At 40.4% G+C, this 18,151-nt stretch overlaps 1 protein-coding gene across 1 annotated transcript in view; it reads left to right on the forward strand.

Annotated features, from left to right (window-relative positions):
* KCNMB4 (potassium calcium-activated channel subfamily M regulatory beta subunit 4) overlaps nucleotides 1-18,151 on the forward strand; it is a 66,310-nt gene continuing 48,159 nt past the window's right edge. Inside the window, exon 1 of the mRNA XM_003906771.5 lies at nucleotides 1-849. Coding sequence (XP_003906820.1) covers nucleotides 514-849 — 336 coding nt within the window. The 5' untranslated portion in view covers nucleotides 1-513. The remainder of the gene's footprint in view (nucleotides 850-18,151) is intronic.

Raw genomic sequence — 18,151 nt, forward strand, 5'->3', positions numbered from 1 at the left:
GCCAGGGTCGCCGGCGGACGGGGCGGGGCGGAGCCTCCTCCTGCACGGGGGAGCCCCCGGGCTCGCCCCAGCTCAGGCACTCCTAGCGTTGGGGCAGCTGCCGGACGAGTCCGCGGAGAAGCGGCCAGCGGGCGATGGAGACAGAGAGACACCCGACGAGAGGAGGCGGGGTGGGGGAGGCGGGGAGAGTGCGGGGGCGGAGGCTGGCAGGGGGCGCTGGAAGCTGGAGCGGACCGTGCGCTCCCCGCGCCCGAGGGTGCAGGAGGCTCTGAAGCGGCGGCTGCACCGCGGGGCCCAGGCGGCGGCTGGGGGGCTGGGGGGCGCTGCCGCCGCCGGGGGCGTCGCTGGCCTCGGCCCCTTTGTTCTCGCGCGCTCCCCCTCGCCGCCCACTCCCCTGCTGTCGCGCGGCGGCGGCGGTGGCGGCGGCGGCTCCTCCCGCCCGAGGCAGTCGGGCTTGGCGCCGGGGGCGGGAGGGGGCGGGGGGAGCGCGCCAGCCGCCGAGAGTGGGGGGCGATGGCGAAGCTCCGGGTGGCTTACGAGTACACGGAAGCCGAGGACAAGAGCATCCGGCTCGGCTTGTTTCTCATCATCTCCGGCGTCGTGTCGCTGTTCATCTTTGGCTTCTGCTGGCTGAGTCCCGCGCTGCAGGATCTGCAAGCCACGGAGGCCAATTGCACGGTGCTGTCGGTGCAGCAGATCGGCGAGGTGTTCGAGTGCACCTTCACCTGTGGCGCCGACTGCAGGGGCACCTCACAGTACCCCTGCGTCCAGGTCTACGTGAACAACTCTGAGTCCAACTCTAGGGCGCTGCTGCACAGCGACGAGCACCAGCTCCTGACCAACCCCAAGGTAAGAACGCCCCGTGCACCCAGGGGCTTCCCGCGAGGGAGGTTTGGAGGCAGCGTCGGTGTTAGACTCCGCGTGGGGAGGGTTCGCCGTGCGCTCGCATTGCTGGGAGGAGACCAGGTGGCGCAGGCTGTACTCAAACCAGGAATGAGTACATCAGGGAGCCCGAGGGCACCGGTCTTTCAGGTGGGCGTATGCGCCGCGACCAGTGGTGCCCAGAGGCTTACTTTAAAACCTGTCTTGCCTGGTCTCAGATTTTGAGGCCTCGACCCAGTCCGGGTCTTGCGCCTACCGGACTGGGTTTGGAGAAGTGCAAGGAGCCAAGAAAGTTAACTTTTCCTCCATTTAAAGCCAGTGGTTAGCGGGGATCCACCTACTCCAGCTCACGGTCAAGGTTCGAGCTTCAGTTGGTCTCATCTAGAACTCAGATGGAATGACCTTCCTTGAAAGGTTGAGGGGACCCTCGAAAGTTGTGAGAGAGTTCCTTACCTTTTCGCTCTACACAGACATTTTCAACTTGGGGTTCAAAGATAAGCTTTTGTGGCTTGTCAAAACGACCTGGAATCAAATGTGGAATATTGCGGGTCCATTTTGGGAAGTACAGAGGGCTCCTAGTTTTCATGAGATAGATTCTCAAAAGAGTCTACAGGGAGCCTAGTTACCCTTTGTGTTTAGGGACAGTCAGGAGCCGTCTGGAGAACAGTAAAACTTGCTGAAAATAGAAAACCTTCAGTGAAATGTACCTAATATGACTTCTCTGACAACTTCTTTTGGTCTCGAAAGCAAACAAGAAGAAAAAGAAGAAGAAGAAAAAAAAGATAAAACCTGGTTAGGACTCCTGGGATGGAGAGCAGAGAGAGGAAGTCTCAGAAAACTGTTCCCAATGGAGAAAAATAACTTATAAAAAGCAGTGTCCTTAGCCTGTGAACTAATTGAGCTTTGTAGTGTACCTGGTTCTGGTTCCTTTTTTACTTCCCTTGATCTTTTCTACTCTCCTTGTTGCTTAACTGTCAAAGTAAAGGTATGTATCTTTTTAAAAGTTACTGACATTTTTCCTTTTTTTGAGGGATCAAGCAGAAAAACAGTCCAAAAGGGAATGAATCTTGTGTTCACAGGAACACTTTATTAACTGTAACAAGATATATTTGTATTAATCCAAAAGAAAAAAATTCTACATTAATATTGTAGTAGTATTTAAAACAAGCTTACCATCACTCTGCAATAAAACTTGTGGTCTTACCTCCTGAACAGTAAATTCTTGAATTTGAGACATTTTTAAAAATTTCTCAAATTCTTTTTTAAAAATTTCTTTTTAAAAATATGAATGACTTCTCCCTCCCCCCAAAAAAGCTCCTGTCGACAAATGAATATTGATTTATCTTAAAAAGTATCAATAATATAAGCAGTAAATATAGGACTAAGAATATAGAATTTGGAGTATATTGTTGAAGATCTTGAAGAAGTGATAACGTCTCAAAGACAAATGTTGTAACTTGATCCTCTTAATGCTCAGGAATTTCAAAAGAAATCTCAGGGTTTTAGAAACATCATTTTTTTTTTTAGAATTAAATCAATAATGTCAAAGGTAAGTGCCAACCAGTAGTAATGATTTAGAAATTTTATGGCAGTTCATCATTTAGAAGTTGTTATAGTTGGTAAAACACTGCTAATTATTTTAAGATAGTGGTTCAAGCACTAATAAATTTCATATCTGTATATACATATATATGCATACACATTAATAAATGGCTAATATCTAATCAAGACATGGACACATTATAATTTATTACAAAAAGACTGCTTCACGATTTCAGGCAGTTTGAAGATCTGGCAGAAAAAGTAAAATGAAATCATTAGACATTGATTTTTAAATTACCTAGAAGCAATCACAATGCTTTATGTAATACTAAGATTTCTCCTGTCTTTCCTTTCTCTCTCTCTCTCCCCTGAAAATAATCATTTTTTTTTTTCCAGTGCCAGTTCAGATCTTGGCAACAGTTGTTTTGAAAAATTACCTGAACAAAATACATTTTATAAAGTATTCAGGAACTGACAGAACTGGAGAAGGATATATTTATGTTACAGAAGTCAGGGACAACATCCTATTCATTTTAGTCAAGGTTTTCTCAGCCAAACCAATTGATATCTCTTTATCCAGATTATAAATATGTTGTAGCATTTATAGACTGTAAGTTTGTTCTTTAGCATCACCTTTCTATTTTTACCAATAAATGCTCAATGTGGAAATTCTTGTAAGCAGTGTGATGGAAAAATTCAGTGTAATGAAAATATTATGCCAGAGTCACGTACATAAGCAGAGTGTTTCCACAGTGTTCCTGCAATTAGAGAATACCCATTGTCCATTCCTGTTGGATCTTGGCTGCCTAGATCTTTTCTTTGCCTTACTTTACCTCTTTATTGAAGGCCTACGTTTCCCCTCTGTTTCTTTGTAGAATGTCTAGATTCCCAACAGTGTCTTGAATTCCAACCACCTCCAAGCTTTTCTTCATGACCCACAACACAAGAAACCACTTAGGAAATCACTTCTTAGAAAAATAGAATAAGGACTTTTTTCCTCTCCCTTGAGTTTCCTGCATTAATTACAGTAAGAGGCAGGAGAGGGAAAGAATACATTGCAAATACAGAATTTCTTAAGCCATGAACTGCTAAAGAAGATACTGTGAGTAAATTTGATCTTTGACTAACAATTTCTTTAAAATACCTTGAGTTCCTACTGAATGTATTTATATTTTGAATCATATCCTTATTGTCTAAAGCAGTCACTATATCCAGTCTTGTCATAGAGTATTCAAGGCAACAGGTTGTCCACACGGAGATTATCTCTATGGATTAACCATAGCAAAATCTAAATTTGGGGTCAGCTTCCTCTTGTTACTATTCCAGTCACTGCACTATCTCTTTGTGACTCACAATTGTATATGCTTGGAGCTTTGGTTCCCACCTATGGCTGTACATTAGAATCACCAGGGGAACTTTAAAAAGAAGTTCTTATGCCTGGGTCCAACCCTCCAAGATTCTGATTTGGTCTTGGGGGGGACCTGGGCATTGATGTTTTTTAAAAGTTTTGCGATGATTCTAATGTGAAGACAAAATTCAAAAACCACTGTCTTAGAAAATGTTTTCATCTGCTGTGCAAGAAAAACAACCTGAGAACCTAAAAGGAGTCATTGTGATGAATATTTGTGTTTTCAGGTTAAAAGGTACTGTGGGTGCTACTGAATTTTTTTTTTTTTTTTTTTTGAGATGGAGTCTCACTCTCTTGTCACCCAGGCTGGAGTGCAGTGGCGCGATCTCAGCTCACCGCAAGCTCTGCCTCCTGGATTCACACCATTCTCCTGCCTCAACCTCCCGAGTAGCTGGGACTACAGGCGCCCGCCACCACGCCTGGCTAATTTTTTCTATTTTTAGTGAAATGAGTTTTCACCACGTTAGCCAGTATGGTCTTGATCTCCGGACCTCGTGATCCACCCGCCTCGGCCTCCCAAAGTGCTGGGATTACAGGCTTGAGCCACCGCGCCCGGCCAGTGCTCCTGAATTTAGGGAGTTGGTATAAAAAGAGGGACTCCAGGAAATTCTGAAGGATAGGAAGAGTATTATTTAAAATTATTATGTAAATAATAGTTTAAAACCAATTTGTTTAAATGAAATGAACTTGATTCCAGACACTTGCATTTGCGTAATTATATATATTGGATGGCAAAAAAAAAAAAAAGATGAATTTTTAAAACTGCACTCTTGTATGTGAGACGAGAGAGAGTGGGTGATTAGAGATAATATGGTTATTTCATTTATTTATTTATTTTTGAGTCTCACTCTGTTGTCCAGGCTGGAGTGCAGTGGCACGATCTCAGCTCACTGCAACTTCCGCCTCCTGGGTTCAAGCGATTCCCCTGCATCAGCCACCCGAGTAGCTGCGATTATGGGCATGTGCTACCATGCCCAGCTAATTTTTGTATGTTTGGTAGAGACAGGGTTTCACCATGTTGGCCAGGCGGGTCTCCAACTCCTGGCCTCAAGTGATCCCCCTGCCTCTGCCTCCCAGAGTGCTGGGATTACAGGCGTGAGCCACTGCACCCAGTCTATATGTTTATTTTTATTTTGAGTTTTTTTTCCCCCCTTCCTCTAGTAGTAAAAACCTAGAAACAAAGGATAAAAGGCTCTTTCTAAGAAACCAGTGCTCTAAAAGTGAGAGAAATGCATTAAGAAGAAGAAAAACTTAGGTGGGACTGAACAAGGCTTCAGGCTTTATGTCTGCTGAAGCTGGATGTACCTAACTACAGGGCATCGTGGCTCGCAGTCACTTAGGCCCTCTCCACATCCACTCATGTACCCTGTCTCAATGCACTGTAGGTAGGCAGTGTGGCCTGCCTGGAGTTGTTTCTGAACTCCTTCCTGGAACATTCAGTTTGATACATTTTGCACGCTAGAGACGTCCATCATGTAAGAACTGCATGATAAAAGACTAAGCAGAATTGTGATGACTTCTTTGTAACCTTTATTTATCTTGAAAAAGTGGCTTTTCTTGGTTGTTTTTCCTTTGGAGATTATCTTATATAATATTTGGTATATACATAAAATTCAATCAGGAAATCCTTTTTCAGCATCTATTATAATGATCAAAGAACCGGGCAAGAAACAAGAGGGCATACAAAGATGAATTTGTTCATTTAACAAATATTCATTAAGCGCCTATCCTGTGCTGTGTGTGCATCCAGGTGCTGAGACTGGAATATAGATGAAAACAAAGTTCCTGCACTCATGGAACTTAAATTCTGCTGGGAAGTAACAGATGAGAAATAAATGTATAATGCCATGTCATGTAATGATAGGTAGATAAAGAAAATTTGGGCAGGATAAGAGTATAGACAGTGACAAAAGTGAAGGGCTCTTCTTTTGGACAGGGTGGTCAGGGAAGGCCACTCTGATGAAGTGACCCAAAGAACATGAGCGGATAAGCAGAGACGTAAGGGACATAAGTAATGAATCATGTGGCTATCTGAAGACAAGAGTGTCCACCAGCTGAGGAAATAGTAAATGCAGAGGCCCTGTGACAAGTGTCTGTGTGAGGAACTGTGAGGGCGAAAGTGAGGTTGGACCACAGTGAGCAAGGTGGACAGTGGGAAATGAGGTTAGGGTCCTAAAGAACATGATAGGGACTTTGGATTTTATTCCAAGCATGATGAGAAGCTGTGTGACATTGAGCAGGGCTGAAATATCATCAGACTTAGATTTTTTAAAAATGCAAATGATCCCTCTCGCTGCTGAGTTGAAACTAGAATTTACATGTATGCTTACATGCACATGCACACATCCTGACTTGTGCAGTGAGAGGTGCAGAGGCAAGACTGGAAACAGGAAGTCCTGTAGGACAGGCAAAAGATAGTGGTGGCTTAGATCAGTGGGTAGCACTGGTAAGATTTACTAATGAAATGGAATGAGGGAAAGAGGAGTTGAGGATGGCTCCAAAGTTTGTGTCAAGATCTACTGGGTGAATGGAGGTGCTTTTAGTAATGGGGAAGACTAAATAAATAGTAGGTTTGGAGGAGTGTGGATGAGAATCAAGGGTTCAGTTTTGCATATGCCTAACAGACATTAAAAATGAGGATGAATCCATGAGTCTCTGTCCTCAAGGAAATTATTACCTAGCAGAGAAGATAAGAACACAAATAACTGTCAAAGAAGGCAGAATGTCAAGTTCTACAGAGAGGTACAAATGTTATGATATGAACATCCAGAGGGAAAAAGTTAGGGGGAAAGCTTCATGGAGAAAGAAGCATTTGCTATGAGTCGGAGGATGAACAGAGTTTCATCTTGGTGGTGAGGAAAGGGGGGGCAGAATGAACAGAACATCAAAGAAGATAAAGTGCAAGAAACAAAGCTATGAGCTGTGTGAGTGAGTGTGGGGTGTGCTGGGGGATCTGCAGATGGGCTGCTGTGCCTGGAACACAGGGCACATAGAGTGAGGTCTTGGGGGTAAGGCGGGAGAGTAAATTGGAGCCCACAGTGTAGAAGACCCAGACAGCCAGGATGGGTTTGCTAGATACTGGGAAGCCATGGTAGGAAGAATAATGTCTCCCTTCAGCGACATCAATAACATCCTAACCCTCAAAAACTGTAAGTGTCTTATGTCACATAGCAAAGAGAAATTAAAGTTAAAGAGGGAGTTAAGGTTGTTAATCAGTTGATGTTAAAATAGGGAGATTATCCTGAGTTATCCAGAAAATCCCAATGGAATCACAAGGTACTTAAAAGTAGAAGACAGAGGCAGAAGGTCAGAGTGATAGAATTTGAGAAAGACCCAATCAGCCATTGCTAGCTTTGAATACAGACGAGGGCCATGTGCCAAAAAAAGCAGGTAGACCCCTTCTCCACGCAAGTGGTAAAAAGCAAGAAAATGAATTTTCCGCTAAGATTCAGAAGGGAACGTAGCCTGGCATCTTGGTTTTAGCCCAGTGAGACACATTCTAGACTCTGACCTCCAGAATTGTAAGGTAATAACTTTGTGCCATTTTAAGCCACTAAGTTTGTGTTACAGCAGCAATAGAAAACTAATACAGAAGTCAAGGATGGTTTTTGAGTAGGTGACTATTATGATGAGATATTTAAAGGCATGGTCAGAATCTCTCTTTAGAAACAATCTAATTTGGGCTGCGTGTAGTGGCTCTTACCTATAATCCCAGCTACTTGGGAGGCTGAGGCCTGTACCACATAGTAAGATCCCATCTCTTAAAAAAATGTAAAGGAAATTGACTGGTCGTTGTGGTACACACCTGTAGTCCCAGCTACTCTGGAGGCTGAAGAGGGAGGATTGCTTGAGCCTAGGAGTACAAGACTGCAGTAAGCTAAATTTATTTTAGGTATGTGCTTTAGCACTTTAGCTTGGGTGACAGAGCAAGACTCCATTTCTAAAACAAAAGCAATGTAATCTGCAGGATGCTAGGATCTATCTGTCTGAGATTACTTACCATAATCTATCTATAACCCCCATTTGTGGATGTCATTTATGAAGATCTCAGTTATATTTGCAAGGTGCCCAAAACTTATGCATAAAAAATAATCAGAGACTTTAAATCAAAAGAGATTTGTGACATTACAATACGTATTAGCTATAATTTGCTTACAAAATACGTTTATTTGATCACAAACTTGCCTGATTATATAGCTTTTTGTGAGTTGACATATTTTGTTTATTTAAAATGTTTTGGGCACTTATTTATGAATGAAGATGTCAAGTTTTATTTCCTTTGGGTTTAAATTTTTTTTCAGTCCTTAGCAGAATTTCATATTCAGTTTAGTTCCTAGATCAGCAGTACATTTATATTACAATTACCATAATTACTCACAGTAAAGTACTGAACAGAATAGTTTTTAACATTGCATATGTTTCCAACCATTCTTCATGCTGTGCATTAGGTATTCTCTACAACACATAATTAATGTGTGAAAATTTGTACTTACGAGTTGTAATATCCTCTTCTATTCTTTTAAAATAACCAATATAATAATTGCAAATCATTGTGTTTATTAAGTTATTCTGTGGCCATTTTTGTAAATAAACTAAGATACATTTATTTTAAGTATATGCTTTCTTGAGTAGTGTAATCCAACAGATTAGGATACTAGATGGTCTCTTTATACTGAAGCACATGTGAAAAAATATCTAGACTTGCTTTGTCTTCATGTAATTGATGTAGTTGATCAAATGGACTTTGAAACCTCATCTAATGTCCGGTTTACTAGTTTTAATCTAACTGTATTGCAATAGCATATATTGATATTATATTTCACTGGAGAAAACTAAATCCTAGAAAGTAGAAATTTAATCCATCTTGTTCTTTTTAATAAATATATTTGTGATTGTCTTTATCCAAACAGTTTTATTTTAAAATAGACCTAGGCCGGGCGCGGTGGCTCAAGCCTGTAATCCCAGCACTTTGGGAGGCCGAGATGGGCGGATCACAAGGTCAGGAGATCGAGACCATCCTTGCTAACACGGTGAAGCCCCGTCTCTACTAAAAAATACAAAAAACTAGCTGGGCGAGGTGGCGGGTGCCTGTAGTCCCAGCTACTCAGGAGGCTGAGGCAGGAGAATGGTGTAAACCCGGGAGGGAGAGCTTGCAGCGAGCTGAGATCCGGCCACTGCACTCCAGCCTGGGTGACAGAGCGAGACTCCGTCTCAAAAAAAAATAAAATAAAAGAAAAGAAAAAAGAAAAATAAAGTAGACCTAAAGAAGGGAAAACCAGACAATAATGCTCTTTAAGGAGTGCTGAATTTGTAATTCTTATTTTAATTACCTTTTGTTTTCTCTGTTTCAAGGATAAAAATGGCAACAAAATTCGTCACTATTTCTCCCAAACCCACTTCTATTCTGGAGTTTTTTGTTTCTGTTAATTGTATCATCATTCTCTTGTATTAATATTTTTTATAAATTTCACTACCACTGTCTTGTTCAATGCTATCCTTTGCTTTGATTACTATATCTGTTCATTGAGTTTATGGCTAGTCTATTTCTTCCTCCAAACCAGTAGTTTTCAAAATGTGGTCAGTGGACTGGCAGCATCAGAATTATATGTGAACTTGTTAGAGATGCACGTTCTGGCTGAGCGTGGTGGCTCACACCTGTAATACCAGTACTGTGGGAGGCTGAGGCAGGAGGATTGCTTGAGGCCAGGAGTTCAAGACCAGCCTGGGCAACATAGCCAAGACCACATCTCTACAAAAATTTTTTTAAAAAATTAGCCAGACATGATGACACACACCTGTAGTCCTAGCTACTCAGGAGGCTAAGGCTCCTTGCTTGAGCACAGGAGGTCAAGGCTGCAGTAAGTTATGATCATACCACTGTAATCCAGCCTGGGGAACAGAGCAAGACCCCCATCTCTAAAAAGAAAGGAAATGCACATTCTCAGGTCCCATCCTCAACCCAGTGAATCAAAAGCTCCACCTGAGTTTCAGATTTAGTAGTTCTGTGTTGGGGTTCAACAATGTACAGGGGTCCTTTACATATTAGCTCCCACTCATTCCTCCAACTTGGTCATAGTGTGTAATTCTTTTTATAGATTCCTGGATTTTGTTTGCTAATATTTTATTGAGGAGTTTTACATTTATATTTATACAGGATATTTGTCCGTCCTTTTCTTGTGATGTCTATCTGATTTTGGTATCATAGTAATAGAATGAGTTGGGAATTGTTCCCCTTCTGTTTTGTTGGAAGAGTTTGTGATTATACACCATGATCAAGTGGGATTTATTCCAGGAATGCAAGTTTGGTTCAACTGCTAAAACCAATCAATGTAATAGATTACTAGCATAAGGACAAGAAAAGCATAATTATCTCAGTATACAGAGAAAAAAACATTGACAAAATTCAACAATCCTTTCATGATAAAAAAATTAGGAATAGAAGGAAACTTCCTCAACCTGAAAAAGGACACCTATGAAAAACCCACAGCTAATATACTTAATGATAAAATATTGAAAGCTTTACCCCTAAAATCAAGAAGACGACAAGGATGTCCACACTTACTACTCTTGTTCAACATTGTAGTGGCAGTTCTAGCCAGGGGCAGTTAAGCAAGAAAAAGAAATAAAAGGCAACCAGATTGAAAAGGAAAATATAAAATTATTTTCAGAAATCACATGATCTTATATATAGTAACTCCTAAAGAACCTCCCCTAAAATTTATTAGAGCTAATAAATGAATTCAGCAAAGTTGCAGGATACAGTATCAATATACAAAAAATAATTATATTTTTATACACTAGGAATGAACAATCCAAAAATGAAATTAAGAACACAATTCTGGCTAGGCATGATGACTCACACCTGTAATCCCAGCACTTGGGAGACCAAAGCAGGAGGACCGCTTAGCCCAGGAGTTCAAGACCAACCTAGGCAACATGGCGAAACCCCACCTTTACAAAAAAAAAAAAATAGCCAGATGTCATGGCTCGTGCATGTAGTCCCAGCAACTTGGGAGGCTGAAGTTGGAGGATCACTTGATCCTGGGAGATTAAGGCTGCAGTGAGTTGTGATCATGCCACTGCACTCCAGCCTGGGCAACAGAGTGAGACCTTGTCTCAAAAAAAAAAGAAAAGAAAAAAAAAGTATGTAATTCCATTTATAACAACATAAAAATAAAATGCCTTGGAATAAATTTTATAAATTTAACAAAAGTACAAGACTTATAACCTGAAGACTACAAAGCACTACTGAGAGAAATTGCAGAAGAGTTAGATAAATGGAAAGACATCCTTTGTTCATGGATAGGAAGACCTAATATTGTTAAGATGGCAGTATTCCTCAGGTTGACCTACAGATTCATTACAGTCTCTAGCAAAACCCCAGCTGGATTGGTTCTTTTTTCTTTTGGCATGAATTGACAAGCTGATTCTAAAATTCACATGGAAATGCAAGAGAACCATAATAAACAAAAACATCTTGAAAAAAAGAACAAAATAGAAAGATTCATGTTTCCTGAGATACACTGGAGATATTTTAGATTTGGTACCATTTCAACAAAGCCAATATTACAATAAAAGAGTCACACCAATTTTTTCGTTTCCCAGTACATATAAAAATTACATTTATAGGCTGGGCGTGGTGGCTCACGCCTGTAATCCCAGCACTTTGGGAGGCCGAGGCAGGAGGATCATGAGGTCAGGAGATCAAGACCATCCTGGCTAACACGGTGAAACCCCGTCTCTACTCAAAATACAAAAAATTAGCCGGGCATGGTGGCGGGCGCCTGTAGTCCCAGCTACTCGGGAGGCTGAGGCAGGAGAGTGGCGAGAACCCAGGAGGCGGAGCTTGTAATGAGCTGAGATTGTGCCACTGCACTCCAGCCTGGGTGACAGAGCGAGACTCCATCTCAAAAAAAAAAAAAAAATTACATGTATATTATAGTAATGTACGGTACCATTATGTCTTAAAAAATGTACATACCTTAAATTAAAAATACTTTACTGAAAAGTGCTAATGATGATCTGAGCCTCTAGAAAGTCATAATCATTTTGCTGGTGGAGGGTCATGCCTTGATGTTGACGGCTGCTGACTAATCAGTGGTGGTTGCTGAAGGTTGAGGTGGCTGTGGAAATAAATTAAGACAATGAAGTTTCCTGCATCAATTGACTGTTCCACAAAATGTTTCTCTGTTGCATGTGATGCTATTTAATAGCATTTTACTTAAAGTAGAACTCCTTTCAAAATTGGAGTCAGTCCTCTCAAATCTCCACTGCTTTATCAACTCAGTTTAGGTAATACCTGGGTTAGTTGTCATTTGTCATTTCAACAATGTTCACAGCATCTTCACCAGAAGTGGAGTCCGTCTCAAGAAACCACTTTCTTTGCTCATCCAAATGAGAATTTGCAAATCCTCACCTGTTCAGATTTTATCATGAGATTGCAGCAATTCAAGCTATACTTCTAATTCTAGTAGAATCTCTTCAAGCTCTACTTATTATTATTATTATTATTTTTTTTTTTTTTTTGAGATGGAGTCTCACCCTGTTGCCCAGACTGGAGTGCAGTGGTGTAATCTTGGCTCACTGCAGCCTCCACCTCCCGAGTTCAAGTGATTCTCCTGTGTCAGCCTCCCAAGTAGCTGAGATTACAGGCGTGCGCTGCCACACCCAGCTAATTTTTTTTTTTTTTTTTGTATTGTTAGTAGAGACGGGGTTTCATCATGTTGGTCAGGCTGGTCTCAAACTCCTGACCTCAAATGATCTGCCCGCTTTGGCCTCCCAAAGTGCTAGGTTTACAAGCATGAGCCATTGTGCCCAGCCTTCAAGCTCTACTTCTAATTCTAGTTCTTTCCTGTTTCTACCACATCTATAGTTACTTTCTCCATTGATGTCTTGAACACCAAAAGTCATCCATGAGGGTTGGAATCAACTTCTTCCAAACTCTTATAATGTTGATATTTTAACCTCCTTTCATGATTTACTAATGTTCATAATGGCATCAAATTGTTGAATCCTTTCCAGAAAGTTTTTCCTTTACTTTCCCCAGATCCATCAGAGGAATTAGTATAGCTACAGCTTTATGAAGTGTATTTTTTATTTTTTATTTTATTTATTTTTTGAGATGGAGTCTCGCTCTGCCACCCAGGCTTGAGTGCAATGGTGCGATCTTGGCTCACTGCACCCTCCGCCTCTTGTGTTCAAATGATTCTCCTGCCTCAGCCTCCTGAGTAACTGGGACTACAGGTGCACGCCACCATGCCCAGCTAACTTTTGTATTTTTAGTAGAGATGAGGCTTCACCATGTTGGCCAGGCTGGTCTTGAACTCCTGACCTCAAGTTATTCACCCATCTCGGCCTCCCAAAGTACTGGGATTACAAGTGTGAGCCACCACACCCAGCCCAAGGTGTATTTTTTAAATAATAAGACGTGAAAGTTGAACTTACTCCCTGATCCATGGGCTGCAGAATGGATGTCATGTTAGCAGGCTTGAAAACAACATTAATCTCCTCATTCATCTCCATCAGAGCTCTTGGGTGATGAGGTGCACTATCAATTAGCAGTAATATTTTGAAAGGAATCTTTTTTTCTGAACAGTACGTCTCAACAGTGGGCTTTAAATACTCAGTAAACCATGCTGTAAACTGATGTACTGTTATCCAGGCTTTCTTGTTCCATTTCTAAAGCACAAGCAGAGGAGACTTAGCATAATTTTTAAGGGCTGTAGGATTTTTGGAATGGTAAATGAGCATTGGCTTCAACTTAAAGTCACCAGCTACGCTAGCCCCTAACAAGAGTCAGCCTGTTCTTTGAAGCTTTGAAGCCTGGACTTTCTAGCTATGAAAGTCCTAGGTCTTCTTCCAATAGAGGGCTGTTTCATCCATGTTGAAAATCTGTTGTTTAGTGTAGCCACCTTTATAAATTATCTTAGCTAGATCTTCTAGATAACTTGCAGCTTCTACATGAGCACTTGCTGCTTCACTTTGCACTTTTTTTTTCTTTTTGAGACAAGGTCTGACTGTCACCCAGGCTGGGGTGCAGTGGTGTGATCTCTGCTCACTACAACCTCCACCCCAAGCTCAAGCCATCCTCCCACCTCAGCCTCCCAAGTAGCTAGGACCACAGGTGCACTCTACCACACCCGGCTAATGTTTGTATTTTTTGTAGAGGTGGGGTTTGCCCATGTTGCCCAAGCTGGTCTTGAATTCGCTCAAGTGATCCACCCTCCTCTCCCTTCAAAGTGCTGGGATTACAGGCATGAGCCACCATGCCCGACCCGTTTTGCACTTTTATGTTATGAAGATGGCTTCTTTTCATAAACCTCATGAACCAACCTCTGTTAGCTTAATACTTTTCTTCTGTAGCTTCCTCGCTTTTGTCAGCCTTCGTAAAATTAAAGAGAGTTAGAGCATTGTTCTGGATTAGGCTTTGGCTTAAAGAAATGTTGTGGCTGGTTTGATCCTCTATCCAGACCACTCAACCTTTCTCCATATCAGCAATAAGGCTGTTTCACTTTCTTATCATTCGTGTGTTCACTAGAGTAGCACTTTGAATTTTTTTGCAGAAACTTTTCCTCAGCATTCACAACTTGACTGTTTGGCAGAAGAGGCCTACCTTTCAGCCTGTCTCAGCTTTTGATGTGCCTTCCTGACTAAGCTTAGTCATTTCTGGTTTTTAATTTAGAGTGAGAGATGATGACTCGTCCTTTCACTCGAACCCTTAGAGGCCATTGTAGAGGTATTAATTGGCCTAATTTTAATATTGTTTTGTTTCAGGAATAGAGAGACCCCAGGAGAGGTAGAGAGACAAAGGAACAGCTGGTTGGTGGAGCACTTAGAAACACTCACACATTCATCGGTTAAGTTTGCCCTCATATGGGCATGGTTTGTGGCATCCCCAAAGCAATTATAATAGTAACATCAAAGATTTCTGATCACAGATCACCATAACAGATAAAATAATCATGAAAAAGTTTGAAATACTTGAGAATTACCAAAATGTAGTACAGAGACATGAAGTGAGTGCATGCTGTTGGAAAAAATGGTGCCAATGGACTTGTTCTCAGGGTTGCCACAAACCTTCCATTTGTAAAAGAATGCAATATCTGCAAAACGCAATAAAGCAAGCAGTAAAACGAAGTGTGTCTATACAGCAAAGGTACAGTACTCAGGACTGTGTGATACTGAATAAGAATGGACCTACCAACCTATGGAATAGAGCTGAGAGTCCAAAAAAAGAAAAAAGCCTATACATTATGGACAGTTGATTTTTGACAAGAGTGTCAAGAGCATTCAATAGGGAAAGAACAGTCTTTTCAACCAGTGGTGTTTGAACGACTGAATATCCACATGCCAAGGAATGAAGTTGAACTCTGATTGCACATTAAAATAATGGATCGGAGACCTAAATATAAGTACTAAAACTTTAATGCTTGAATATGATACCAAAAGCACAAGCAACTAAAGGACAAATAGATACATCGGACTTAATTAAAATTAAAAACATTTGTGCTTCAAGGGACACCATCAATAAAATGAAAAGACAACCATGAAAGAAAGAAAATATTTGCAAATAATGTGTCTGATAAGGGTCTAGTACCAAAAAAAAAAATAAAGAATGCTTACAACACAAGACAAATAATCCAATTTAAAAGTGGGCAAAGGATGTGAATAGTTTTTTTTTTTTTTTCCCAAGAAAGTATACAAATGGCCAATGAGCCCATGAAAAATGTTTGACATTTTTAGTCATTAGGGAAATGAAAATCAAAACCCCAATGAGATACCACTCCAGATCCATTACAATGGCTGTAAAAAAGGCAATTACAAGTGTTGTCAAAATAAATTGGAATCTTCACACAAGAATGTAAGAATGAAAAAGATACAGCCACTTTGGAAAACAGTTTGACAGTTCCTCAAAAAGCTAAACAGTTACCATATGACCAAGCAACTTCTTCCTAGTTATATATCCAAGAGAAATGAAAACATGTCCATGCAGAAACTTTGTACATGACTCTTCATAGCAGCATTATTCATAATAGCTGAAAGGCAGAAACAAACCAAACATCCATAAACTGATGAATGGCTAAATGAAATATGCTAATTCATACAATGGAAAATTACTTGGCTATAAAAAGAATGAAGTGTTAATACAATATGGATGAACTCTGAAAATGTGGTAAGTATAGGAAGCCAGCCACAAAAAAAATACACGTTATGTGAATCCATTTACATGAAATGTCCAGAATAAGGAAGGAAATCTATAGAGACTGAAAGTAGATTAGTGGTTGCCTAAAGCTAGAAGGCATGGGAAGATTGGGAATGACAGCTAAAGGGTATAAGGGTCTTTTTGGTGTGATGAAAACATTCTAAAACTGATTGTGATAATTGTTGCACACCTCTGTGCAATCTACTAAAAACCATTGTATACTTTAAATGGGTGAATTGGATGGTATGTGAATTATATTTCAATAAATCTCTTGCCCAATCATTCATAATAATGAATGATTGCTTTGCAAATTTTGGCATTTCAAATAACTTGTAAAGCAATGTATTATTCAGTAAGTGATGTTAAAACTGCCTATTATTTTTTGGAAATATATTTTAAAAACTAATTTTCTAAATTTAAAAACTTGTTTGGAAAATATTAGGAATCATCAAAATGTTATTTGGAAAATGGTTAAAAATATACATTTAATTAAAATTAAAATTTTAGTTTTGATGGAATAAAATTTTAAAGGTACAGAAATAAATTATGAAAGTACTAAATAAAATTTGGGTAAATGTATATTTTATACATTAATATTATATATGTGGGGTGGGCAAAGCTCTTCTAAACATAGTAGCAAGGACGGAAATCATAAAGGAATACACTGATTAATGACATAATGAGGGAAAACTTACACATTTTTTTGAACATTATAATTGAACAAAAAATGATAAATTTGGACAAATGTTTACAACATGGTAGGGAAATGATTCAAAAGTCAACATATGAAGTACTTTTAGCAATAAAAGACCATCTCTTCAGTAAAATACTAGGCATGAACATGTGTAGGCAGTTCAGTGAAGAATTACAAATAACAACATGAAAAATATGTGCTATCTCACTAAAAATCAAAAGAAATACAGTCATTCATTGTTTAAGGTGTTTTTGTGCTGCGAACATCATAGAGTGTAGTTACACAAACCTATATAGCATAGCCTAGTACACACCCAGGCTATATGATATAGCCTGTTGCTCCTAGGCTACAAACCTGTACATATAAGTGAACTGAATACTGTAGGCAATTGTAAAACAATGGTATTTGTGTATCTAAACATAGAAAAGGTAGAGTAAAAATACAGTATTATAATCTCATGAGACCACCGTCATATATGCAGGTTGTCATTGACTGAAATGACGTTCATTATTCAGCACAGGACTGTGCTAATCAGATCATAACTACGTAAGGTGATAGACGTGCTAATTCGATTGTGGCAGTTGTTTCACAATGTACACATATATCAAAACATCACTTTAAATATGTACAATTTATATTTGTCAAGTATACTTCAATAAAGCTAAGGGGAAAAAATAAATATTAATTAATGCAATGTTGAGATACCTTTTCTGCCTATCAAGTTGGTACGTATTAAATTGGTAGCAATATGGGGATGTGGGCAGTCTCGTGCACTGCTGGTGGCAACATATTGCAGGAGCAATTGCATGTCAACTTGGAGATGCATATCAAAATCCTGAAAAATACATGTGTTAAGTTCTTAGGGCTGCCATAACAAAGTACTACAAACTGGGTGGCTTAACCCAACAGAGATTTATTTGTCCACAGTTCTGAAGTCTGTAAGTCCAAAATCAAACAGGTCCATGCTCCCCTGAAGGCTCTGGAAAAACAGCCTTCCTTGCCTTTTCCTAGCGATGGTTGTTGCCTGCAGTCCTTGGCATTCCTTGGCCTGCAGTCGCATCACTCCAGTTGCTGCCTCTGTCTTCACATGGCCTTCTTCCCTCTGTATGTGTCTCTGTATCCCTCTCTTCTTTCTCTTATAAAAACACCAGTACAGCCAGGTGGGGTGGCTCACACCTGTAATCCCAGCACTTTAGGAGGATTACAAATAACAACAAATTGGGTGGATTACTTGAGGCCAGGAGTTTGAGACCAGCCTGGCCAACATGGTGAAACCCTGTCTCTCCTAAAAACATAAAAATTAGCTAGGCTTGGTGGTACGCGCCTATAACCCCAGCTACTCAGGAGGCTGAGGCAGGAGAATCACTTGAACCCAGGGGGCAGAGGTGGCAGTGAGCCAAGATCGTGCCACTGCACTCCAGCC

This window comes from Papio anubis, chromosome 9 (assembly GCF_008728515.1).
Source record: "Papio anubis isolate 15944 chromosome 9, Panubis1.0, whole genome shotgun sequence".
Lineage (NCBI taxonomy): Eukaryota > Metazoa > Chordata > Mammalia > Primates > Cercopithecidae > Papio > Papio anubis.